Source organism: Strix aluco, chromosome 14, assembly GCF_031877795.1.
Source record: "Strix aluco isolate bStrAlu1 chromosome 14, bStrAlu1.hap1, whole genome shotgun sequence".
Classification (NCBI taxonomy): domain Eukaryota; kingdom Metazoa; phylum Chordata; class Aves; order Strigiformes; family Strigidae; genus Strix; species Strix aluco.
The window spans coordinates 18,233,389-18,257,883 of record NC_133944.1 but is presented as its reverse complement, the minus strand read 5'-3'; the positions used below and the strand labels follow the sequence as shown (position 1 = coordinate 18,257,883).

Below are 24,495 nucleotides of genomic sequence, written 5' to 3'. Positions count from 1 at the left end.
TTGGCAGCCGGCAGCAGCGGCGCTGCCCGTCCCTGCCCGTCGCCCCGCGTTGCCGGCAGCAGCGGCGCTGCCCGTCCCTGCCCGTCCCCCCGCGTTGCCGGCAGCCCCATGGCCCGTTGCCGGCCGGCGGCGGGCAGCGCGCGGCTGCGGAGCGCCCCCTGGCGGCGCCGAGCGTTCCCTCGCGCCGCCGGCAGCGCCGGCCTTGACTTCCGGTGCCGCGGCGGGGCCTGCGCCCGCCCGCGCGGCGTGGGCCCGGGCTGTGTCCGGGCGAGCGAGGCGGCCGCTGTGCAGGCCCAGCGTTGAACACGCCTTAAGCCACGCGGCCTTCTTCCCCGGAGATGCAGGTGGGGCCTTTGGCAAGTTTAGGTTTGGTTATGAGGATACACGGTTTTGCGGTGTGCACATACCTACTGTGGTAAATCTTGGCCAGCACTTTTTTCCTGTGCTAGCCTAAAAACATTGTTTTAAAAGAAATTCCTTACTGTATTCATACTTTTGGGTGAAACTGATACAAAGTAGCTAAAGGTAGGGAAAAAAGCATCTAAAGTTCGTTTAAACTTGTATTAATCTCCTAATATTTTCTACAGGTACCAAGCCGTAGGGAAAGAAACCTTCATAAGGTAAGCAAGACACAAAAGCATTCTAGGCCAGATTATTCTCCTATACCGGTCAAAATACAAAGGTTTTGTTAAGTAGAATTCATTCAGATCTGGTATGACTAAGAAGGGAATGCAGCCTACCATGTAATTTCTTGAGGCTTCTGTATTTTAGTTCAGCTTGCAGGACAACTCAGCGTTCCTCTTCAAAGTCATTATATTTAAGTTCACTTATTCTGGTGTTACTGATTTAGCAGTGGATAAACTATGTATTCATTTAACATTCCTGATACCTAAAGCTCACCTGAGGACATCTATATGGATGGGCTTTGGGTTTCGAAGAGGGAATAAATTTTATTACACTGCAGTTGTACAGCCAGTACTGCTAAGTGAGGTTTATGCATACACTGAAAGATTTACTATCGCATTTTATTGAAAGCCATGTGTTCAGATTTCCTCACTTGATCACACACAGGATAGAACAGAGCAACAAATCCAGGGACCTAAACCGGAGTGCTTTGATATTTTAGGAAAACATTTAGCCTCATTTGAGCACAGAGACACTATTTAAAGTGATGACCTTGCATCCAGATTGCAAACATACTGTTTCTGGGTTCACACAAATGGTGTTGAAGATCTGTACATTAATTACAGATGGTTCTAGTAAAAAAAGGTAGAAAAAGGGTTTTCCTTATTAGTCGTTCAGAAAAAAAGCATTTAAGAAAATATATTAGACAAAAATTAGTTTCTGTCTTGTCTTGTTCTTTCTGTAATTGGTAAAATAGGAAACTTTGGACTATAGCAGAGTTTGGGAGATTAACGGTGTTGTGTTCAATGGCTCAATAAAGTATTCCTCTCAATCCTTGGTCTCAAAATATTATGCACATTATGGTTGTGATATAGTTTTGCAACATCCTGAACATATACACTTAACACTAAAATGTTCAAGGCACAGAATTTTGCAGCATAATATCTATGACATCTGCATAAAGCGTAAATGAGCATTTAACGAGCATTTTGCACTCTTTAGCAAGACCAGGACCTGACACAGGCAAGACACTTTAAGGAATGGTTAGGTCAGAGCAGCCCACTGATCAAGGTAACCATGTAAAAAAGATTTCTGGAAATGTAACCTTCAAAGGGGAGATGGTGGGAAAAGATTTAGAGCAGAAAAAGGAAAAGATATGTAGCAGGAAAGAGATCAAGAAAGAAAAGGAGGTAACAGGTGACTGCTACTGCATCTAGCGGTGGGAGGCAGGTAATTTAGGCTGTGAACCTAAAGGAAGTTGTGCAGCGTTTCAGAGGTGTGGGCAAAGAGCTTGGTTTGACACGCTGAAGAACAGGAAATTACAAAAGGGTTTTAGAAACCGAGACAGTGGTTTGGCCAGAATAATGACATTATTAACTGACTGAAGATTTTAAGGTGGCATTTTGAGGACAGGAAAATAGGAGAAGGTTACAGTAATTGATACAAAGTGATAACCTTAGCATGGTAGTTTTGCTCATAGCTTAGGAACAAAGAAAATCCACCCTGTATTCATTGATTTTTTAATTTTGTCTGTAATTTTCATACTTGAGATAGCATGGATTTTGTTGTCATCTTCTAAACCTTGACAAATTACTTCAGTTTTAGTATAGCATTTTGTAATTGTTCTACTGGGCTCAGAAAAAGACCAATTACAAATTAAGTTTTGTTATTTTGCTCCTTCAGTAGTGTTTTAGAGGTAAATTTTGTATATATACATATGTATAGGTATAGTTAACTATAACTTAACACCCTGTGTGTATGTATACCTGCTTAGCAATCGTACTGAAAGCTGGTATTAACTTCCATAAGGAAAAAATCCAACTAAACCGTGTTCTGCAAAATGCCGATTTTCAGAAGCTGCTAAAAAAAGCGGCAGAAGCCGCTGCGGGGTGAGGTCACCCCTCTCGGCTTGCTCACGCAGCGCTGGGCGCCGTGGCGCCCCTTCGCTCAGCCTGCCCCTACCCGCTCCCGCCCCGGCTCCGGAGGCAGCCGCTGCCCGCCGCAGCCCAGCCGTTACACCGTTACACCGTTACCCCCTTCCCTCTTCTCGGCCTTTTTTCACATCCCTTTCAGGCCACACGTGGCGGCGGTCCCGCAGTCCCGCGCTCTCCCCTCCCCGGCGTCACTGCACAGCGCGGCCACCTCCCCCCTCCCCCGGCAGGTTCTGGCCGGACAGAGGGACGCTGACGGACAGACACCGGTGCCGCTGCGCCCCGTCCCTCCGCGGCCTCGGCGGCGGTTCTGCAGCAGCGCCGGCGCCCCCCGGCCCCGCCTCCCCGCGGCCCAGCCTGCCGCCAGCGGACGGCCCACCCGCCCCCGGCCCGCCGGCCAATGGCACGCCTCCCCGCTCCCGCCGCCGGCCAATGAGAGGGTTCGTTTCTCTAAGGTCCAGCCCCAGCACTTGCTTCCTGCTGAGAGTGTGACAAGTGCGTCACCACGGCCCCATTGGTCCGCCCGCCCCAAGACGGACAGGCCGTGGGGCCAGTCCCCGTCCCCAGGGCGGAATCCTCAGCCGCCGCCCGCCCCGCGCCGTGACAGGAGAGGAGCCGGCCTTAGTGCATCCCCGAGAGGACCGTGGCTGTGATTGGCTGGCTTTGTCCCGTCGCCCCGCCCCGCGGGACCTTCCCGGAAGAGCCGGGCGGCGATTGGCCGAGAGGAAGGCCGGGCCCGGATGTGCGATGCTGAGGGGCGGGCTTTAAATGGGGCAGCGGCGGGGGTAAGGGGGGAGCGGCGGCGGCTGGTGGGGCCTGGGCCGCGCGTGCAGCGGAGCGGCGGGAGCCTTGGAGCGGGTGAGCGCGCGCGCTTGAGTGCGGTGGCCGAGCCGGGCCTTCCCGGGCGTAGCGCCGGTCGCGGGGAGACGGTTCCCGCCGGTACGGGAGGGCGGCGGACAGCTCTGGCCGCGGGTCGTCTGTCTGCGCCCCACAGGGCCGTCACCTGTCGCTGGGAGGGGCTGGGCCGGCCCGTGCGGCGTCCTCCCGTTCGCCCAGTGCGGAGCTGCCACCGCCGCGCGGACCGTCTGCCGGCCCGGCCAGCCCCGTCCCTGCCGGGGGGACCGGCCGCCCGTCGCGTGAGGCCCGCGCGGCCCCTTCCTCCAGGGAGCGCGCGGCGGGGGCGGGCACCGGCGCTCGGGGCGGCCGCCGGCGGGGCTGGGGCCCGGCGGGCCTCCCTCCACGCCCTTCCGAACGGCGTCGCTCCGCGGTGGCAGACGCAGCCCTGGCCTGGCCGCGAAATGCCTCCGGGAACTGACAGGAGAGGCTTCGCCCCGCTCGGCTCCCGGCACTTGGCAGAACTGTTTTTTTTCCCTCCTGTGACCCACCAGCCCTGCAGCTGACAGCCCCCTCCGGAAACCCACCTCTCCTGCCCGTGCTCCAGGTCACCCCCTTGTCTCTTTTACTGTTAGTTCCTGTATAAGAGCTGGTTTCGTTGGCGTAGATTATGATTTCCTCGAGGAGTGTGTTAGAGGAGTGAAGTCACAGCAGCAGGTGTCGATGTGAAAGGTGTAACCCACCCGTGGAGGAAGGGTTGGTAAACAGGCTTGGCTGGTCAGCGTTCCTGTTCGCTGCCTGCACCCAGTCAGCGGCTGCCGGGCTGGCCAGTAGGTTAAGGGGTGGGCTAGTGAAGTCCTTGCGTCCTGAGAAGACCACGAGTGGGTGTGCTGAGGAGAAATGAGATGTGGTGTAGACTGACAGTTACAGTTGCTGGACAAACGTGTAACAGTGTTGTGATCAACATGTATTGTTCTCTAGTGCTCTGCCTAATCCGCTCTGTTTATTTTCAAGTGTAGGAGTGGTTCTGTCCCCTTTTGGGTAAGGAATAAAATGCATAAAAACATATATACAAAAATTTGTATATTATGTTTGTCTATACATTATTTGTTATCTTCTTGAGGAATCACTTATGTTTCCAGACAATATTTAGAAAAGTGCTGTATTCCAGGCAGATGGAAGTTTTTCTCAAATTGGTTTAGTGTTGTATCTAATCTAATGAGTCTGCTGATGACAGGGGAAAAATACAACACATGATATGACAGTAGGTATAAGTAATAGAAGTAATCTTTAATGAAAATACCTACTGTGGAGTAGGAAAAGGTGAAAAACAAAGCACTTAACATTTTGGTTTTCCTTAGAGCTAACTTTGTTTTTTGAAGTATTTTAGAGTGCTAATGGAGTACTGCCTGAGTTTACCCTTGCTCTGACTGCTCTCGTGCACTGTGTACCTTGGCGCTGGTGAACGTCAGCATAAGGCTACGCCTGGTGGCAGGTGGCTTTCTTAGTCCGCCTGTGACAGGACCTTAGTACCACAGGGCTGCTTAGGAGCTAGAAGGCCTTTCCAAGAAGCAGCATTTGAAATAGTGTTTCTTCACAAATTTGTGTTGTGTTTTTTTAATTGCTGTTGTACTAGAAGAAAAACACTAGCGAAATAAATACCTATAAAAAGCCCGTGTGAGGAGGACTGCTTAGGAGGATTGCTGTTACTTTCTATTCTTGAAGTAGTAAAAATTAGTTGAACTAATTAGTAGAAATTAGTAGAATTATTAGAGTGGTACACTATTAAGCCTGTTCTTAGATGAGGCACTGTGAATCATGACAGTGTGAGAGTGATGATTTTGAATGTATTTATTCTTTTTTTCATAAAATGAGGAGAATGTATCGGGTTTTTCGGGAAGCCTGTGGTTTCAGTAGTTACAGCACTGTAAGATGCTGTAATGGCAGGTACCATGTCGTAGACACTGTAGCCCCATGTAAGACTGAATGACTAAACTGCCTAGACATTTCACTTAATGGTACTGGGACTTGGCTCTCCTTGTCTGCTGCAGACCTTTGACATAGTAACAAGTAGGATAAATAGTCTAACTTAAATGTGCTGTTACTTAATTATTTTTTCAATATTTTTTAAAATTATTCTTATGATTAATGTGGGGTGGTAAATTGTGAGGTGAAGACACCACAGAACATAAGCAGTTGCAGATAAATTTCCTGTACTGACACGGTTCTTTGCTTCCGTGTAGCATAGCTAGAAGGAGTGAGTGTAATTAGAAATAAACAAACTGGAATGCCTTGAAAAGGCTTTTCAAATGACCCTCCTCTGGGAAACTGGTACTATGAGGTTATTAGTTCTCCATCATAAATGATATTTTAACAGGTGAATGAGACTGGAGACAGTTTAACAATAAATTTAGGACAACACCATGTATGATTTATTACTAGCAAGCAACTGGATAAAAGATCTCTGTGTGGGAGACTCTCTGGAAGTTACTCTGTAGTTTAACTAGAGTTAAAATAATGTTTTATTTGAAGATATAAAATGCTCTTAATAGCCTGTAAGTAGTCATCTCTATATGATGAAAAGCTTTTCAACAAAGCTGAAGGTGTACTGAGATGCACAACTGCTTTTGGAAAGGTGGAGTCAGTGACTGAAGTCCATCTAGTACCAGTTGTCAAGCTTCTAGATCAGTTCCCTGTTTCACTGGTAATAGGTCAGGCTGTTTTTTATATGCATATGTCATTCTTTGTCCTCCTTAACTCCTGTGTCTCCTGTCTCTGGAATGATGCAATTTATATTACCTAGTCTTAAAAAAACACCAGCCCCAAAGAAAGAAAGAAAGAAAGAAAAAAATCCCAAACCTCGTAATCACTCCAGATTCCAGCTAATTGTTTTCCAGCCTGCACCTCAGGTGCCAGCACTTTTTTCTCTTGTCAAAGCCATAGCACTCAGGTGCTGCCTTTGTGTGTCAGTTCCTCCACCCTCTGATTACACTGAAGTTTCCAGAGGAGATGTCTTGTACCTTCTTAGGTACAAGGTACACCCAAAATGTGTCCTGCTGTCTTAGTCTGGCTGGTGTTTCATGGAGGAGAAAAGGCCCGTGGCATAGCCCTCTGGTGTGGCTCTGCTTTCCAGACAGGAGATGGGGGGGGAAAGTGAAAATCTCTTCTCCCTGCTATTGCAGGGCATGCCCCAGCACAGTAGTCACGCTTTTACTTTCTGTTTTCAGTGGCTCAGAGTGGTGTGAGACTCTGGCTGCTGAAGAGCAAAAATATCTGCAGGAACCATGTGTACTGGAATGTGAAAGTTTGAGATGATTTTGGGGTGGGGAAATTAATTAGTTTTCATCACTTTTCTGAATGGTGCTTGCATTTTTCAAATACTTGGCTGCTATATAGTCTAGAAGGATATCTGTGACTTGGGATCAGTGTTTCTTTTAAAATTTACTATTGCCAGGCTTCCTTTGGATAAATTGTCTGGCTCTTTTTTTCTTTTAACAAGACTGGCATTTATTTTTCTTTTAGGAAGACTTTTGATCATAATGTTACCATTTTCTCTGTAAACTAGTCAAAGCAATTGATGAACAGGTGGTGCCTTGCTTACTGTAGAAAAACTTAAATGTTGACCACAGTAGAAGCCTCTCTACTTCTCTCACATCCTGTGAATTGCCTTGGTCAGTGTTGTACAACTTCCTATTAAAGGAATTGAGTAAAGTGAATTGCCTCAAAACCTTACTTAATGGAGCCAGAAATAGGGGGTGAGGGGAGGGAAGAGGAAGGGAAACTAGGAGAACTGGAGGGGAAAAAAAAAGAGAGGAGGAAATAGGCTGTGCCAGACAAGAGGTGCTGTAGATGAGAGTTCTTGCACAAATAATAGGAAAACTTTTTTTAAAAAAAAAAATAGAGAGAAAAAGAAAACCAAGGACATATGCGGTAAATGGATGACACACTGAAACTCCAAATACTGCTGAGGTGCTTGTTATTGAGCTGCTGATCTAAAGAGCATTAAGCCTTAGTACTCATAATGCAACCACTAAATAAGCTACAGAAGAACTTCTGTGTTCTGTGGCTTTGTCTGTTCCTGGTGATGTTCCAATGCAGTTGAAAACAAAATGACACACACGTGATGCAAACTCAATGGGAGGATCATCTCTTTCATTGGGAATAGCAGAGATTTTTTCAAACTGGAGCGCTGCACAAACATGCAAAGTTAGCAGTGTATGTGAGGGACAACACTGAACCATGCTACAAGAGTTAGCTGTTGAAGTACTGCCCAGTGCTGGACTGAAAGGGTGAAGTGATAACTTTTTTATATTTGCATGTGTAGAGGATCTTTATTGACTGTGCTGAGCCAACAGATGGTCTTTTTTTCTAGTTGGCACAATAAAACATGGAATGTAGAATCTAAAATGTCTTTCTAGCAGAAAGAAGGCAGGGATTCACACATAAAAATTATTTCATAGACAACTATATTATTGTCCTGGAGTCTAATATGTAATAGAGCTTGGGAAACTTTACCTATTTTCACTTAACTACAAGAAGTTTTGTTCTGAAGTTACAGAAGTATAAAACTGGCTGCAGAATTAAATCTGAATCCTATTTGTATATAGAGTCCTGTTTATCTGTTAGAATGCATATTCATTCTGTGTATTTTTAGGGTATAAACCAGAGGGGCCTGAGGACACTCTGAAGACACTGAGAAGTTGCAGTCCTTTGTTTGGAATACACGTTATGAACCCTTTCTGGAGCATGTCTACGAGTTCTGTGCGCAAGGTACTTAATGAATGGATGCCATAAGGTGTGAACATGCATTGAGGTGTGGTAGTAGTTCTGGAAAAGACCATTGGACAATCGACAAATACAGTTGGGGTCTGTGTTTTATCCTGAGGTTTGTGATCATCTGCAATAGAAGTGTAAGCTAGCTTTGAGCTTCATTAACTGCAGTGTGCCTGTGGATGGAGTCTACTCCAGAGCTGGTTGACTTTTCTTAGCTGAAGCATTGTAGGAAAGATGAAACAAACTTGTTCAAATGGTTGAAACGCTTGTTTCTTAGGACATTTGTTTACTGTCTTATATAGATGCTAGCCAGGCACTGCGTGGGCAAGTGAGCATTGACAAAACTGTGCCTCCATAATGCTATTGCTACTTCGGATTGTAGCAGTGATAAAAGCATGATAGTTCTAGGGTTAGTCACTTCTCAGGCATTCAGCGCTAGGTCAAATTATGTAACTTTGATGATGCTTGTAACATAGGTATTGTTACTAGTCCAAATCTCAAGTGCTTTAAAACACTATAGCTTAAATCATGCCTTTAGTCACCACAGCTAGTCTAATCACAAGTCTATAGCCTGTAGGTTTGTCTTGGCTATCTATAGAATGATTCTGAGATCTGTACATAGTGTGTTCACTAGGAGTGTAGGAGTAACCAATTAAGTAGAAAAGTTTTGTTTGTTTTTTATTTTTTGACAAAAGACAGCATAAGCATAAAAAGATTGCTATAGCAAAGAAATTTAAACTCGCTATTACTGTCAAATGGTGATTCTGTCACAGTGGGAATGGGCTATATGATCGGTTCCAAGTGGGATGTTTGTGTTTTAAGCACAGGCAGGAAGTGAAATACATGAATTTTTCTGTAGAAAGTTCTTCTTGCATCTCAGGTTTACTACTCTACTTTTAAAGGTTCTTTGAAGTCTAGAATGTGGGGATGCTTGTCATTAGAAATGATTTATCTTGATGCACTGTGTGCTAGAAATAGATTGTCTTCTAAGCTGATGTTATGGACTATCTGGTTCCAGTTTCTAAATAAATGTAAGCCTCCTTAAGCATTTGTCCTAATCTGCAGATTTCCTGTCCAGCATTGATTACTTCTGTGCTTGTAGGCTAGGTTTGACTGAATAAAAGCATAGTTAAAAACAAACCCCAAAGAGACATGACCTCCACCCCACCACACCCAAGCAATAGAACACTGAAACCCAAGATATGTTTCATTGGCCAAACTTGTAATTAGCAAGATCGGGTTTAAACCTGTGCTAAAACATATTCATATGTTAAATGTTTATGAAATATGGCCTGTAATCTTGTGTTTCTCTTTTAATCTAACAGAGACCTGATGCTGAAGAGAAAACATTGAGTGGAGAGCTGCGAACCAGTCCTCTACGAGCCTCTACAAAGAAACAGTTGCCTTCTATTCCAAAGAATGCTGTGCCAATAACCAAGCCTGCTTCACCTGCTGCAGCATCCCAGTCGACAAATGGAACACATGCTTCTTATGGGCCTTTTTACTTGGAGTATTCCCTTCTTGCAGAATTGTAGGTTTTCACTTTTTTGTCTTTATCAGGTCACTGCACTTAAGCTTCAGTGGGAGAAGAACATACAGGGATCTAGTTCTTGCACAGTGTCTCTGCCATAGTCCTTGAAGAAGGCAGTAAAACTTAAGTTCCACTAAATTCTTTTTCTGGAGCAGCAGTCTAAATCTCTCGAGGTAGAAGGGGAGAGGAGAATGAGATGGGATTTTAAGGGATGTGTTTAGATGCGATTCTCTGAACTATTACATTTCTCAATCTTGAAGTAAACACATTTTGGGTTTAGGCATCCTGACCAGTTATCCTAATAGCTTTTTGGTCAGAAATATTGAATTTTTCAGACAAGTGTTAAAATAGAAGCAAGCAGATGTCTAGTGGGAAGATGGTTATGAATGTATGGTACTGTTTAATGGCGTTAGGATGTGGGAGCTTCCTTCAGTTGTTACACGGAGCACTTGAACGCCGCCCGATATGGCTCACTAAATGGGTATTAGGAAGACTATATTCTTTCCTGTCTTTCAGTGGTATTTAACATGAAACTTATGAGGGGAGGAGTTAGTGTGATTTTAATAGCTTTCTTTGAATCAGTTGAGTTTGATCCAGTCTAGTGATTTGTAGGCTGCTGTGGGAGCATACAAATCTCTTATTTGTCTGCAGACCTTCCTAGTCATATAAAGTTACATAAACTGTTTTGTGCCACAAAGCTGAGGGGACTTCCTCAGTAATAGACATACTGGATTCTCAAGTATGTAGTGCCTTTTGGAATTAAATCCCTGGAGTCGTTATGCAACACTAAGTCTCAGTTCTTGCATTTAACCATTAAATTGAAAGTGGGAACTCTCAGAACGTTAATCTTTTTTTTTTTCAGGGAACTGACCCTGACTACTTAATTCAAGAAAGATGTTTTTCTTCTGCAGCATGCAGAAATACATTTATATCATAATGTAAACTCCTCCAGTTTAACAAATTCATTATTAGGGAAATAATAATGAATATTATGGAAATTGTAAGCAGAGAACTATGTTAATATTTTTCTTTAAGATTATTGTTTATTTGTGCAAGCATGCGGAGTTCAGTTTAATGGACCAATATGTCAAGTAACTGGAAAACTGATGAAGTGAATAATTTGATTTATCGTTTATAGTGTCCAGGAGAATCTGCATATCATACAACTACAGCTGGTTAAACTTCCTAGCAGCTTTTTGTGCTCTTTGGTTTGAAAAATAGTAAAAATAGCGCATTTTGCCCCAGTAGTACTGTTGATTATCAAACAGACTTTCCTAAAAGACAAACAGAGCGATTGAAACTCTTTTCATAATGCACTGATCATTGATGACTGAAGATTATTGCATTATCATCACAGTGAAGAAGTGAAATAGCAAATAAGTGCAAGTTTTTAGGAAAATGACTTCATCCATCCTGTTAATGAGATGCCTGGAATCACTCACTCCAGATCTCTAACATACCCTGCTCCTTGACTGTCCTTTTTATTCACTGTTACTTTGTTTTGTCAGTTACCAGTGTAATTTTTGACCTGCAGCATAGTCTCATCTAAAACTGAGAAACTATTTGTTTAAATAATGAAGTTAACGTTCGGTCACATTTCAGAATTAACTACAATTGACTGCAAATCTGTGTTCAAAATTACCTAATTGCATTTTTTTTTTTTTCCTTCTTTACTTTGAAACTGGGGATTCAGTAGAAAAGTAGAAATTGCAGTACTGACACGCGTTAAATGGGTCTACTGGGGGAGGAATTTCTACTTGTCTACTTCGAGTTTTCTCAGGAGAAACAATGTTTCCTATTAGTAACTCTCTTAAGTGGAGGGATAGGAAAAGCAAGAGTGAAAGAATATGCTTTCACTAGTTTTCTGCCATCTCCTCCTGTGAGCAATCTGCCCTTGGCAATTGAGTGTAAGTTTGCAGAAGTCCCCTGCTAAGCTATTGGTAGGATGTTCTGGGTTTACTGTTGTCAGCTTGCTGTAGATTTAGTGTAGTTGTGGAGCTATTCTAAATACTGATTCTAATTGCAGTACCTTGGTTGTAAAGCAGAAATTGCCGGGTGTCTACGTGCAGCCATCTTACCGATCAGCATTAAGTAAGTTTAAACTTAACTTTTAAAATTTTTTTATATATATGTGTTTCTAAATTCTTTCACTCAAGCAAACTTTCTCACTTGCAGTGTGGTTTGGTGTAATATTCATAAGACATGGGCTCTACCAGGATGGTGTGTTTAAATTTACTGTCTATATTCCTGATAATTACCCAGATGGAGACTGCCCGGTAAGTGGTTGTGTGTATTTTTGGTTTTTCTTGTGTTCTGGTGTTTTAAGTGTGACTTTCTGTTACAGGTAACATACCAGTTAGCTTTTCATTTTCTTGAACTAGTTTTGTTCAGCTGGCTGGGCTCGCTTGCAATGTCTTGTACATATTTCCTAACATCTGTGGAGGAATCCTGTTACTCTGATGACTGAGGCTGGTGTAGAGTGAAATTCCTGAGGTTAGATGCATTAAAGTATTAAGTAATAAACAGGTTCTTTACCTCAGCTCTTGATCTGCTACTTCCTCAGCAAGGCAGTTAACATTGAAACACTTAAAGAAGTATCCAAATTCTGAGTAGTGATATAATGGAACATGAAATCCAGGCACTTGTTCTGTGCTTGCTGTAGTACTGCAGGATTTCTTGCCTGTCTCTCCTGAATTACATTGAATCAAAGAACTAAAAGAATTTGAGGAGAACGCTGGTGAAACAAAGGGAAGAGGAGATAATATGGTGTTACCTTCCATTTGTTTTTCTCTTTAGGAAAAAGTATCCGAGTAACTACATCAATGAAAAAAAAGTAATCTTGTGGCAATCTGACTCTCCAGAGCAGAGCAGCTGGCCCTCTTGGCCAGATTTCTTTTAGAGGAAGATTGGGGGGCAGGTGTATGTAACTGCTGTAACTGAGAACAAGTTGCTGTGTCAGGAAGCTGTCTGCTGGGTATCAAGTTTTGTGTAAAGCTATCGTCTGTAAAAGGACAGAACTAGTAGGAAACAGTTTCTTTCAAAGATTAGACTTTAGTGTCTCTCATACAGCCATTGTTCTTTTGCTATCATAGGGCTTTAAAACCTTCCTGTTGAAACTAAGTTTTCTTTTGGAAGAATGCACAAACACCAGAGGAAAGTAGCTGTACAGAACTGAAGACACCACGGTGTCACTGCAGAGTTTACTTTAAAGTGTGTAGGATAAAAAAAGTGTTGATTGTAGCTCAAGTATGTAAAAAGCTTTCAGTCACAAATAGCTAAACCAGAAAAACACCTTCAATCTGATCTTATCTGATATTCTTGCCTGTGTTGGCACTCGTGCCTGTGCAGTTAGCTGGATTAGTTTCCTGATTTGGTGATAAGTGTGTGAGAGGGGACAAGACCCTGCATGTAGCATGGGTGTGCTGGGTTACAGTTTTACAGTTGGTATAAATCACTTCAGGTTGCTTGCTTTTAATACAGTAACAATTAATTAGTATTTGGAAGCAACATCTGACTGACCTTCACCTGGTGGTTTTAACATGAGGATTGAAGTTGCCATAATGAATTTCTTTTCTCTAATGCAGCGCTTGGTTTTTGATCTGCCTGTCTTCCATCCGCTAGTAGATCCTTTATCTGGTGAACTGGATGTGAAAAGAGCATTTGCAAAATGGAGGTTAGTGATAACATATTGATGTATAATTTGGAAGAAGTTTGTTCCTTTCTCATTGTGTTTTGTTCTTTTTAGGCGAAATCATAATCACATATGGCAAGTATTAATGTATGCTCGCAGAGTTTTCTACAAGATTGATACAACTAGTCCTCTGAATCCTGAGGCTGCAGTGCTGTAAGTATCTTCCATGTGTATAGACGTGGTCTCTTAAGAGATTTTTGCATAGACTTGCAGAAGCAAGATGTCTGTAAAATTGTTTATCAGTTCATGGTCTCTACCTCCAGAGGTGGTTGTACTAGGAACTGAAGTTGAGGCTTTGCCAAGTCTGTGCTTCTAGAGTAAATCTGTGCCTCCTTGCAATTACTTAACATGACTTACTTCTCTCTTGCAGGTATGAAAAAGATATTCAGCTGTTCAAAAGTAAGGTGGTGGACAGTGTCAAACTATGCAGCAGTCATTTATTTGATCAGCCCAAAATAGAGGATCCCTATGCAATCATGTAAGTACCATGAGCAAGTTTGCTGTGTCCTAATGTTTTGAGAACAAGTTTTGGTGTAGTTGTTGATTTGAAGCCTTTTTCTGCCAAGTTGACTGACCTCTTTTTTTTCTTACATTTATAGCAATAGTTTGAATATTCCTACCCTCATTTCCTTCTGTTTACTGTTGAGTGAATCTTAAATGTAATCAGACACTTGTTTACTGTTTTTTTTTTTCACTAAGCAACCAAGACTTAAAAAATAAATCAACAAACCCCCAAAACCAAACCAACAAACCCCAAACAAACAAAAGCCCCAAAACACCCCACCTCCCTCAAGTAGAAATACCCATGGAGTAAATACTGCTTTTGGGCTTTCCTGAACTCAGTTTGCATGACTGTAGCTTTGGTCATGCTTTTAAAATACTCTTAAGCTTGGCTGCATGGGGGATGGAGCAGTCAGCTCCATAGTGAATACGTGTAGTGTTTCATGTAGCCACCTGCTGAATTGCCAGTTCTTATTGCAAACAAAAGAAAAACCCTAAATATTTCTTGTTGAGAAGATCCATGACACTGTGAATGTAGTTCTTAATTATATGTTTTAACACTGAAAACTCTAGACTTGTGGTTTACTTGAAATTCCACAAACTAAACCAAGGAAAATTGCTGCTTTCTGCTCTGTCTGCAAAAATGCAAAGTAAGAGATAACTCTACCTTCTCCATAGTTTTTCTCCATGGAATCCAGCTATACATGATGAAGCTAGAGAGAAGATGTTGACTCAGAAGGTATGTGCAAAGTCCAGATTCTCGCTGTAGTAAGGGTTTATTGCCTGATAAGGGGAGAAAGGTTCTCTCTTTTTGATGAACATGTACCAGACAGACCTTATTCACCCCTCCTTTGGATCAGCAGGCATGCTGAAACTGATTCGGTCTCCTAACTAAGCACTTATGTCACCGTTCTAACTTCAGTGTGTTAAGCAATTAATCATTTAGCCAGCTAGAAAGCTTTGTTAGTACAATTGTTGGCACACCAGGCAGATTTTTTGTTTAGGGATGGAAGGGAGGGGAAAGAAGAGATTTGCTGACTGCCTGTTAGCTTGTCCTGCCTTTGGCCATTACCATTTCTGTATAACCTGACAGTCCCCAACTTCTTTGTTTTTTCCTGTTAGGAGATCTTTCCTTACTGACTCAAAGCTTCAGGGCGTTCTTCTCATTCCAAACTTTTTGAAGGAGCAAGCAGAGTACTTTGCTCACATTTTTAATGCTACCATTTCTAATAGGATGTTAGCTAATCAAACGGTGTTTAGAGTTACTTCTCTCACAAAGCACCTGTACTGATACAGCAAGAATGTGTTGGCACATACAGCTTTCACCTGAGCAACACCTTCGGTTTTGGAGGGGAGAGGGGTTCGTTTGGTCTTTTGTTTTGTGGGTTGGTTTTTTTTTTCTCATTGTTTCTTTGCACTTGACAAGAGCTGACAGCAATTTGTCTGCACTGAGTGGCATGACAAGTCAGTCCAATTACAGTGCCTGGGGATTCTGAAATGGTGGCTGTATCTTTCCTAAACTGGCAAGGAAATGCACTCTGAAGGTTTCAGTAACTGACTTGGGCTCCTTGCACTAGAGCTGTGGTGTGGCTTGCTGCTTTTTTTGCAATTAAAAAAAAAAAGTTTGTCATTCCAAACTTCAGTCTTCCTTGATGCAAGCTTGAACTCGTGTTCTTGCATGAATGAGATTTTTACATTGATCTTGATACAATATGCTGCTGCCTGTAAGCTCAGTGTAGTGATGTTCCCAACTGCCAGAGTCACATCAGCGCCTGAGATGAGGTGGCCTTTCTCCAGCCTTAAAACACACAGGAAAATTTTGATCAGATTCTGACTTCTTGATGTTCTTAAAAACTTAAGAAATACTTTTGACTCTACCCCCCCACACCCCTTCACCTTCATGCTCTACCTCCTCTTTTCTTATCCTTTAAATCAAAGACCTAAAGAGAAAGAATGGATTGAGGTGTCTGAAACGGAAGGGATGTGATTTTTGTCTGAGACTTGTGGCAAATGATGACTTTTCTTTTGTTCTTTTTTTTTTTTTTTTTTGGAGATGCATGTTAATTTCTTTCTAAGCAAAAACTAACATCTTCAGTAACTAGTGCATGTGTGGTACTTTAGTTGCTCGAGTAGTTTGGTGATAGCAGGAGTGACCCAGCTTCTGTGCCTTAGGAGATTTGTTTCAAAATGTCAGTGTAGCTGAGAACGTTCTCTTCCATCCCTGTAAAAGGAAGTTCCTAACCCTGTATCCTGTCTTTCCCTTCTTCTGCAACCCTGGATCCTTGTTTATTACCTGTGTAATTCCTTTGCCCTGGGAAACACTAGGCCGTTCTAGAACTGTAGCCCAGGAAAGGCTGTGACATCCCCGTTCCCTGCTGAGCACATGGCACTTGCTAGATGATGTCCTGTGTGCAGCATATGAGAGGCAGCTGCTACTCTGCCAGGCTCAAGCTTCACTAATCCCTCTTGTTTGTTGTTGTCTGATGTGTTACTGCAATTATGTCACACAGCGTCACCTTTTACACAAAATATGGGGAGGGACAGAAGTGGTGCAGGTTCAGTTTGCTTGCTGACTTAATTTACTTTGTCAGGCAAAAGACTTCCTGTAGTAGGATGAAGCCTACTCTCATAATTAGCACTTTCTAGAACCTGATGTGTCATTCCAGGTCTGATGTAGTTGGCATTCAGATGATCTGATGAGCCTATAGCAGTGTGGAGGCAGGACTAGTTCCTGGTATGCATAAAAAAACCCTCCAAGCTAGTCAGTTTCTTTGTCGTGCTAGAGCAGGTATCTAATTTACAAATCTTCTTAAACTACTTTAAATCTACAGATGCTTAAAGTTGCATCTTTCTCCCTCAACTTGAAGCTTTTTCTTCTAAATTGCAGTAGTCGGTCTCAAATGTTTGTTGCATTGTGTTGGGTAGAAATAGTTACTGTTCAAGCATTAAACCGTGATAAATGCTCAGGGAAGGAAAGGACCATCCTTGGAAAGCATTAAGAAACTCCATGGTTTAGCAAAGGTACGAGTTGCTACTTTGCCATGTTAATTTACGTTCAGAAGCCTTCATGGAGCGGGGTACTCCTCCACCGTATGCCCAACATCGCGAGGTCGTGTGCTATGTTATAACGTCGGGTTAACGACAGAAATGTCTTGGTTTGGACTGACGTTTCTCTCTGTAGAACCAAGAGATTTGGCAAATAGCAATGTAGTGGTGCTGGCCAGTAGTGCCAAGCAAAGGCACTATTCCAAGAGTCTCTTCTAATCTTCATGGCATGACAGGGTAGCAGTACATGAACCAAGTCATTAAAACTCTCCTGTGATGTCAGGGTGGTTCTACAGATCCCAGATACATTCCCAGAAATAAAACCAATAGCCATTTTACTGTTCCTCTTCGAGGAAACGATGCTGGCCTCTTTTATGCTTGGATTTGCCAAAAGTAGAGTGAACAGGGACTTAAGAGGGTTTGGGATATCTAATAATTCTGACTGCAACTTTCTTCTACCTAGAAGAAGCCAGAAGATCAGCACTGCAAAAGCATGCACGTCTCTGGCCTGTCATGGGTGAAGCCGGGCTCCGTTCAGCCTTTCAGCAAAGAAGAGAAGACGATGCCTACTTAGCTGTTCTGGATGATGGTGCACAAAACACTTTCTGTGGGTGGAGGGAATGTAAGGGAGGGAGAAGCAGCAAAGCAGCCGTTTCCTTCTTGACTACGGATTAGTACAAACCGAATGGTAGCAGTGACTCCAGTAAACCTGTTCAAGGGATTACTGACTCTTAATGTTTTACATATGCATTAGGTTTTAAAGGCTTGCCTGGAGTTTGGAAGTCTCTCTTGAACACTGCAGTACTTCTACCTGAAGACTGTCTAGGGTGGGTAATTCCTCAGGGCTCTGAAATGCCTGGAGGTTTTGGGTTGGTTTTTAAGCTTTTATTTTTTTCCCTCCAGGAATAGCAATTTTTTAAAGAAATCTTAAATTACTGGCAGAAATATTAGCATTGGAAATATGATGCCAGAAGTAAGCTGTGTTCATGTAAACTAATATAGCAGAGTTAAACACTATATTTAATGGTTTTAAATACTTTTGGTTTCTATTGTAAATATATTAGGATTTGAAATTGTAAATAGACGGTTCATTGACTCCATTTAGCACTTTCCAGAGGTAAAGCTGGGGATGACGTATGATGTATTATTGATTTGTAAATGGATATTGTCACTAAAGCGCACATTAGTCTGGCAGAGTGAAAGCTTGTTAGACTTTTATTACATAAACACTAAAATTTTTTAATGGCGGTCTCTTGAGCTAATAAAATCTTAGAGGATTTTAGATTCCCTAGGTGTCTAGGGGATTACTTAGGAGAGCTTGGCTAATGTGTGTTAATAGTGACATCTTAAAATAAAAAGACACCATGATCTAGCCTTTGTCCCTCTGTTTGTCTATATTGTAGACACTTAGCAAAGACTGGAGTTGGAATGGAAGCACCTGGCTGCCTGCGTACATGCCTGCGCGTGTGTTCAGGACGCGAAGGGGGCTGAAGGGACTGGCTAAATACAGTTTTGTTCCACACTCAGGAGAACCTTTCTAGAGCATGTGTGAGCTCAGGACAGAATCTCTTACCTTTCATGAGAGTCGTCTTAATGTCATAGCCCAGCGTAAGGCCTTATCCTTGCCTGGCAGGATTTTCCTATGAAAACCTGTGATGTTAACCCTTTACAGCTGGGCTGCCTTTTTGTGACACCTCCTACCTGTCCTGATGGCATTAGTGCAAACCCTTCTGTCTAGTAACAAGTAGTAGTGACTTTTGTGTATAAACGTGATGTGGTGTTTGGGGAGGGTGGGGAGTGATGTGGTGTATATTTTGATTTTTGTGGGGTTTTGTTGTCTTTCGTTTTTATCTGACGAGCTAAATCCACTTGTCATAGAACAATCTTCCCCTGTTCCCTTTGAGAACAACTTCTTGGGAAACAGACAAAAACTTCACAAGTAATATGCTATCACATACCAAATGAATAATTTAATGTACTGGTGAGGATGACTTGAGTGGTTTCTGTGCAGCACTTAACATTGTATAAATTAAGTACTTTCTCTGTTTTAGGTAATGTTGAAATCTTACTGCGTGATGTAGCTTTAAACCTAAAGCTTCCGCCTTTGAGATGCAGCAGTTTCCTGGGGCTGCCTGGAGTGTCTCCAGTACTGCTGGAATTCCTCTTTAGACAGAAGAATGCAGAGGGTGTGCAGAGAGCAAGGATCCTCTTTCAAGGCAGAGAAGGAAGTGCATCCAAAGGTGCATTTCTTGGGGCTACTCTTTCCTCGTTAATGCCCTCATCTTTTAAAGTGTCTATTATAGGACCTAGGTTCTTGACTAAATGCTAAAATGTTCTTTCTAAACCTTAGTATAGCCATTTATACTCAGTGTAATAAGAGAAATATAAGTCAGAGCGGCTCCTTTCTAAACAAATTTGAGGTTCAAGTAAGAGGAAATTTAAGTATAAGTTACCAAGCAGGAGCTTCTGAACAAGGTATTTACAATTGAACTATTGCCTTCAGCTCTCAGAAAGCTCTTGGGAACTCTGTACTAGTGAGGTATGGGACTATGTAAACCGAAGGCTCTGGCAGGCTCTGGTCATGTGAATTAGTACAGCAGATTTAAACATATTTAATGGAACTTTTTTTTTAATTGTAAACTGTATTGAAAGTGGTGGTTGAGTGCAGATCTTCCAAAAGGACATTTTTGCCAAGGTTGAGTCAGTCCCTGGGTGAGATGTCTGTGACTTGGTACGATTTTGTAGGGCAACTAACTCAGAGTAACCTCAGTTTCTACTGCCTTCAACACAAATCTGTCTCCTCTAGCTCAGAGCTCAATCCAACTTTGCTATGAGGCTGAGAAGATGATGTGTTAAGGCAGTGGATTTAAAAATGGATAGGGAAATCTAGAGCACATCTGCAGTCTTTCGTGACTCTGAAGGCTGCTGCTGATACGTTTTCAGACAGTTGCAAAGTTATTACTGGAGTAACTTTGTGTATTTCCACTTATATCAGTATTGCCATGTCATCCCCAGAGAAGCTCGTCACGGACCATCTAGTGCTTTGGTGTATCAATAAGTAGAATAAAGCCAACAGACTCGGGGTAGGATGTTTTACCGTTTAAGTCTTGAAATGGTGGCTGCCATCAGGAGAAGCACTGTGTTTCTGCAGCAACACAGCACCGGCAAGGTAACACCAAACTAAATGTTGCTTTCTTGCTGGTAGTGATGGCTTGTTGGAGCAAAATGTTCAACTCCAAACCTCAAAATAAGCCTATGCAGATAATGGATTTGAGATTTTTTTTTTTGTGGTCATTTCTCTCGTCTCCCTTTCCTACCCCTTTGGACAGAAGGCTTAGGACTTGTAAGAAATTTGCTCTTACTCTTAAGTATTTTTTTGGGGAAGGAAAAAAAAAAAAAAGAATGTTTCATAAATAAACTGTTAAGTACTGTCTTCAGATCAAAAACTTTGAGTGCAAATTCTGAACCAGCACTTTGGTTCGTGTACTTTTTCCTATAGTAGCAATATTCTACCCCTTTATTTAAAGGCATTTTTCTCTAACCTTGGTTTTTTGGTCTTGCATGCTGAAGTAAGGTATTTTGTGAGAACAGGACTTGGATGGCAGATAGCTGTAACCCTTTTAAATTTTTTACATGTATCAGTGTAGAAAAGAAGAAAAAGCCTGTGGATCTTGGAAGAAAGCAAGCAGTTCTCTCTGCTGTTCCTGTTCTCAGTTCTGGGATGACACGTGCAGAAAGACTTTCTGTCCTTCCCTCGCTTCCTTACCCACTGTGGGAAAGCAAAAGGAAGCACAAACCTTCTGGAGCAGTTGCTTAGTGCCACAGCTGTTCCTTGAAAAGCTAGTGAGTAACTAATGCTGCTAGTGAGTGAGTAACACTGCTAGAGAGTAGTGTGGGAGTGTGCGTGTGTGTACGTGTGTGCGCGGGCAAAAGAAGGAGGAACTGGGCCCATGGCACTTCTCTGCCCCAGTCCTCCTCATTCAGTGATCTTTAGGAAACCACTCCCAGTGTAAAGTGGCTTGGAAACTTATTTTTTCAGTCTTTGAAAGCAAAGAATGTTGGTGTCACCCTGTATTGCCACCCATGGCAGCTGTCTGGCCCCCTCCATCGGGGCAAGGGAGGCCCCGTGGGCCGGGCGGCTGCGGGTGCCCACCCTCGGGCGCAGCGGGCGGGCTGCCTGCACTGGCACGGTAGGCGTGTGCTGGTGGCACCTCCTGGGCCAGCGTGGCCCTGCGCCGCTCCACGCCTCCACGCAGCTCTGCAGAGCTCCCGGCTTCGCCTCCCAGCGCGGCTGTGGTCACCTCTCCCGGGGATCTTTGCTGAGGAGATTGAAGCCCTCATGGAAAAGGGTGAGTGGTCTCGCTGCTGATCTGCTCCTTCGGGAGGGAGGGAGGGAGAGCGGGACGTTGGTAGTGGGGGGGTGGCGTCTTGCTCAGCCTCCCTCCTCTTCTGCCAGAACAAAAGCTTGAAGGTGGTGCAGGACAGGGCTGTAACAGCGACTGTAGTGTGGGACTCCAGTTGTCTTCTGCCTCAGGTGCTTCTGAAATACTTGGTAGAAGCAAAGGCTGCTGAGCTGCTGTATTGTAGAAGCAAAGGCCTTGAGCGCTTGTGCACATAGACTGGGGTTGAAGGGAACTGTCCAAAGACCCTTTTGTTCTCAAGGGCATCCTTAGGTTCTTGGGCATGTTTTGCTCTTTTCCACACTTGCCATTTTGCAGCCCTGAGGGCGGTGTGCCTGGGGGAGCCACCATTCTGGGGCAGGAGCTCAGCTGTTCCCTTGCTCTGCTTTAGATCCCTCCAGTGCTTTTGGGTATCTTCTTAATGGCTCTTATTTAACCCTGTGCTTTGCAATCTGTATTAGGAAGGGCATGTGCAGGAAGCAGCTCGCACCCAGCTTGCACCTTCCCCAGCACTTTGATGCTTTGATGTGTGGCACAACACAGGGGAACATTTGCAGCAGCCACAGCTGATGTCTCATGCCTAAATCAAAGGACTTCTGGGAGTGAGGGGTGGCTGACAGCTGCTTGACAACTAGCTTAGCATTTGGAAAATGTTCCTTTTGTTGCTCTCATCTTTTTTTTGATTCTTGTGCAGCTGATTTGCTACTTCAAAAAAAATCCTTCATAGTGTTTCTGGCTTTTGTTATTTGCATTGTAGGAACAGATTTCTGATAATCCTAAATGTGCACCTGTTCAGTTTCACGCCAATCTCCATGTCATGTGCCACTCAGGGGTTGTTAACCTTCCCAGCTAACGTAGGGTTTTAGTCAAGCCTGACCTGCCATTGAGCAGCTTGCTTTCAGTTGTCCTTTTCTGCTGGGGAAGTCTCTAGAACGGGGCACAGGGTAGCTGGAGTGGGCTTTAATGTGGTGTTGGACTTGTGAAAACTTGAGAGAAGCAGCCAGCTGCCTTGTAACCTGTACAGAGGAAAAAGATGGCCGTGTCTCCTGACTTCTGTCAGCTTTCTCTTCCATGTGGCATTCATGCCCCCGTTAGCCTGTGCGTGGTGGATGTCTGGCAGGTTCTGAGGAGTCCTGAGGGCCTTGGCATTGTCAGATGTTCTGAGTTAGCAATAGAAAACAGAAGCGAAGGAACTGACCCGAAAGCTGAGCTTGCCTTGCCTGGGAAGTGGCTCCGTGGCTTTTTCAAGGAAAGCCTGTGGGAAAAGTTTTTGAGGGCTCGTGTAGCCACTAAAATGCTGTGAATGTTAGTTCTGTTGCTGCTGTTCTTTCTCTCACATGTTTATTGGGAAGGCTGAAATTGAAATGTGAATGCTTCAGGTTTAGCATTAGTGAAGTTCAGTTAAAGGACTCGGTGTGGAGCAGAAATGGGCTGGGCAGTGTGACTGAGCACCATGTGCCAGCTGGGCAGGGACACAGCACCAGTGCTCAGCTGCAATGGGATGGTTCCTCTTTCCTTATTTTTATGATGATTCAGAAGCCTTTGTAATAAATCACTGACTTGCAGATTTTTCTAAGCCACTTAGGTGAAGGACTTGCGTAGAAGTTTAATCCCTTCTAATCTCGGGATGTTTTTCATCTCGGCTGCAGCAGAGTGGCCATGGGACCTAATTCCTACTGTGTCCAACGCAGGAAAGCGCCTGTGTCCCCACGCTGGCTGGTGCTGGGGGGGAGTTGAATAGGGAGCAAACCTGGTGTCACCCAATGTCAGCTCTGAGCTCTGGCAGCTGCTGTTTGATTTGTCCCATTGCTGCTGGGGTTTAGAAACCACCAGTTAGTAAAAAGAGTGACAAGGAAGAATGGCAGAGTGAGGTAGTAGAAATGATGGTTATTTGAGTATGTTTTGTTTACCTTTGAGCTATTATAGACCTTAGAAGGGCTGGTGAGTCGCTTGGATTGCTCTACGCTAAATCCATGCTAATAGCAGTTTGCTGAAAAGAATTTATTTATTTAAAGATTACAGAATTATTACTTTTAGAATTGAATAACCTGAAACCATCTTTTCTTAAAATTAGATTTAGAAAGGGGAGAGAACACTAATGATGTCTTCCTGTAAGTGGATTTCTGTATCAAAAGCAGCTGTTCCAGGAGCAAAGTAGGTGAATGAGTAGTGAAACAATCCCACTGAAATCAAACCCTTTTGTCCTGAATTGAGCTGTCAGCTTTCCTAGTGCAGGTGTGTCATTTAATGGCAAATTTAAGTTTAGATCCCTGCCAGTACTTTGATAAGGGGCATTTTTGAATATCATCTTTGTAGCTGTGAACTCTCTATTTCAGAAAGAGAAATATAAGCTATGCTACAGCAGTCTTCAGCAGTTGAGTTTGCAGTTGGACTAGATGATGGTTGTAGGTCCCTTCCAGCTGAACTATTCTGTCTTGAAGAAATACTCTGAAGTTACTTCAGATTTTTTTTTTTTTAATTTTGTTTACATATTAGATATTTTTCCTTTGGGACACCTCTGTTGACTTTTTAAGCATTTGTTTCAAAGCATAAACTACAAATTGTACCTCATATTATTTACAACTGAGGGTTACTAAACAGTTTGGTTTCAGAAAGGGATAGAAACCACAGAAGCTGATGAAAATGAGTGCCAGGGCCAGTGGGTACAAGTGCAGGGGCAAACCAGTACGTGCTTAGCTATAAAAATACTGTACCTGGCTGCCAGTGGCCAAAACTGTTCTTAACAACTTAGTTAAGAATTGTTAGAAACTTCCCTAACTCAGCTCAAACGCGAGTGCAGAGGCTAGTGTGTGTGGCAGTAATTCTGCTCTGGCTGGCTTAAAATGTGTGATCTGGAGTTAAAGGCGGCCGCTGGGCTCTGGTTTCTAGGGCCCTCTGCCACGGGGGTGAGCCTTGGGGCTGTCCCTCTGCCCCAACTTCGGGTAGTGCCACAGGAGGAAACACCTTCAGAACAGACACAGCGGCTACACTGGGGCAAGAGTCAATCTTTTTCCCTGCAGTGGGATCAAGTGGTGTGTTTATTTTTTAATTTTTTGTTAAACCATTAATTGCAGTGCTTGACTGAAGTCCCTGCAGTCCCCTGTACTGTGCTGTGTGGATGCACTGAGATCATCATTTTGATTATTTTCTTTTGCACTGACCAGT

General features: G+C 43.4%; 1 protein-coding gene across 4 annotated transcripts; it reads left to right on the top strand.

Moving 5' to 3' along the window:
* Positions 1-226: 226 nt before the first annotated feature.
* Positions 227-18,302, top strand: AKTIP (AKT interacting protein). 4 transcript variants are annotated; one of them, XM_074839812.1, is made up of 11 exons: positions 227-344; positions 588-620; positions 8,044-8,159; positions 9,488-9,693; positions 11,720-11,784; positions 11,869-11,969; positions 13,278-13,366; positions 13,439-13,537; positions 13,755-13,862; positions 14,564-14,624; positions 17,394-18,302. In XM_074839812.1, exons 3-11 carry the CDS (start codon positions 8,118-8,120, stop codon positions 17,502-17,504), a joined length of 882 nt encoding a protein of 293 aa, XP_074695913.1. In that variant the 5' UTR covers positions 227-344; positions 588-620; positions 8,044-8,117; the 3' UTR covers positions 17,505-18,302. The 4 variants fall into 4 exon arrangements, with proteins under 4 accessions (XP_074695913.1, XP_074695911.1, XP_074695910.1 ...); XM_074839813.1 differs by lacking the exons at positions 227-344; positions 588-620 and adding exons at positions 3,363-3,413; positions 3,944-3,996; XM_074839810.1 differs by lacking the exons at positions 227-344; positions 588-620 and adding an exon at positions 3,311-3,413 and having other exon boundaries at positions 17,397-18,302.
* The last annotated feature ends 6,193 nt before the right edge of the window (positions 18,303-24,495 follow it).

What these genes read in the sequence shown, in the direction of transcription:
- AKTIP (XM_074839812.1), top strand. Translation starts at nt 8,118, where the DNA reads ATGAACCCTTTCTGGAGCATGTCTACGAGTTCTGTGCGCAAG. An exon ending in ACCCAGATGGAGACTGCCCG is followed by an intron (nt 11,970 to 13,277) that starts GTAAGTGGTTGT and finishes TCTCTAATGCAG; the next exon opens with CGCTTGGTTTTTGATCTGCC. An exon ending in AGAGCATTTGCAAAATGGAG is followed by an intron (nt 13,367 to 13,438) that starts GTTAGTGATAAC and finishes TGTTCTTTTTAG; the next exon opens with GCGAAATCATAATCACATAT.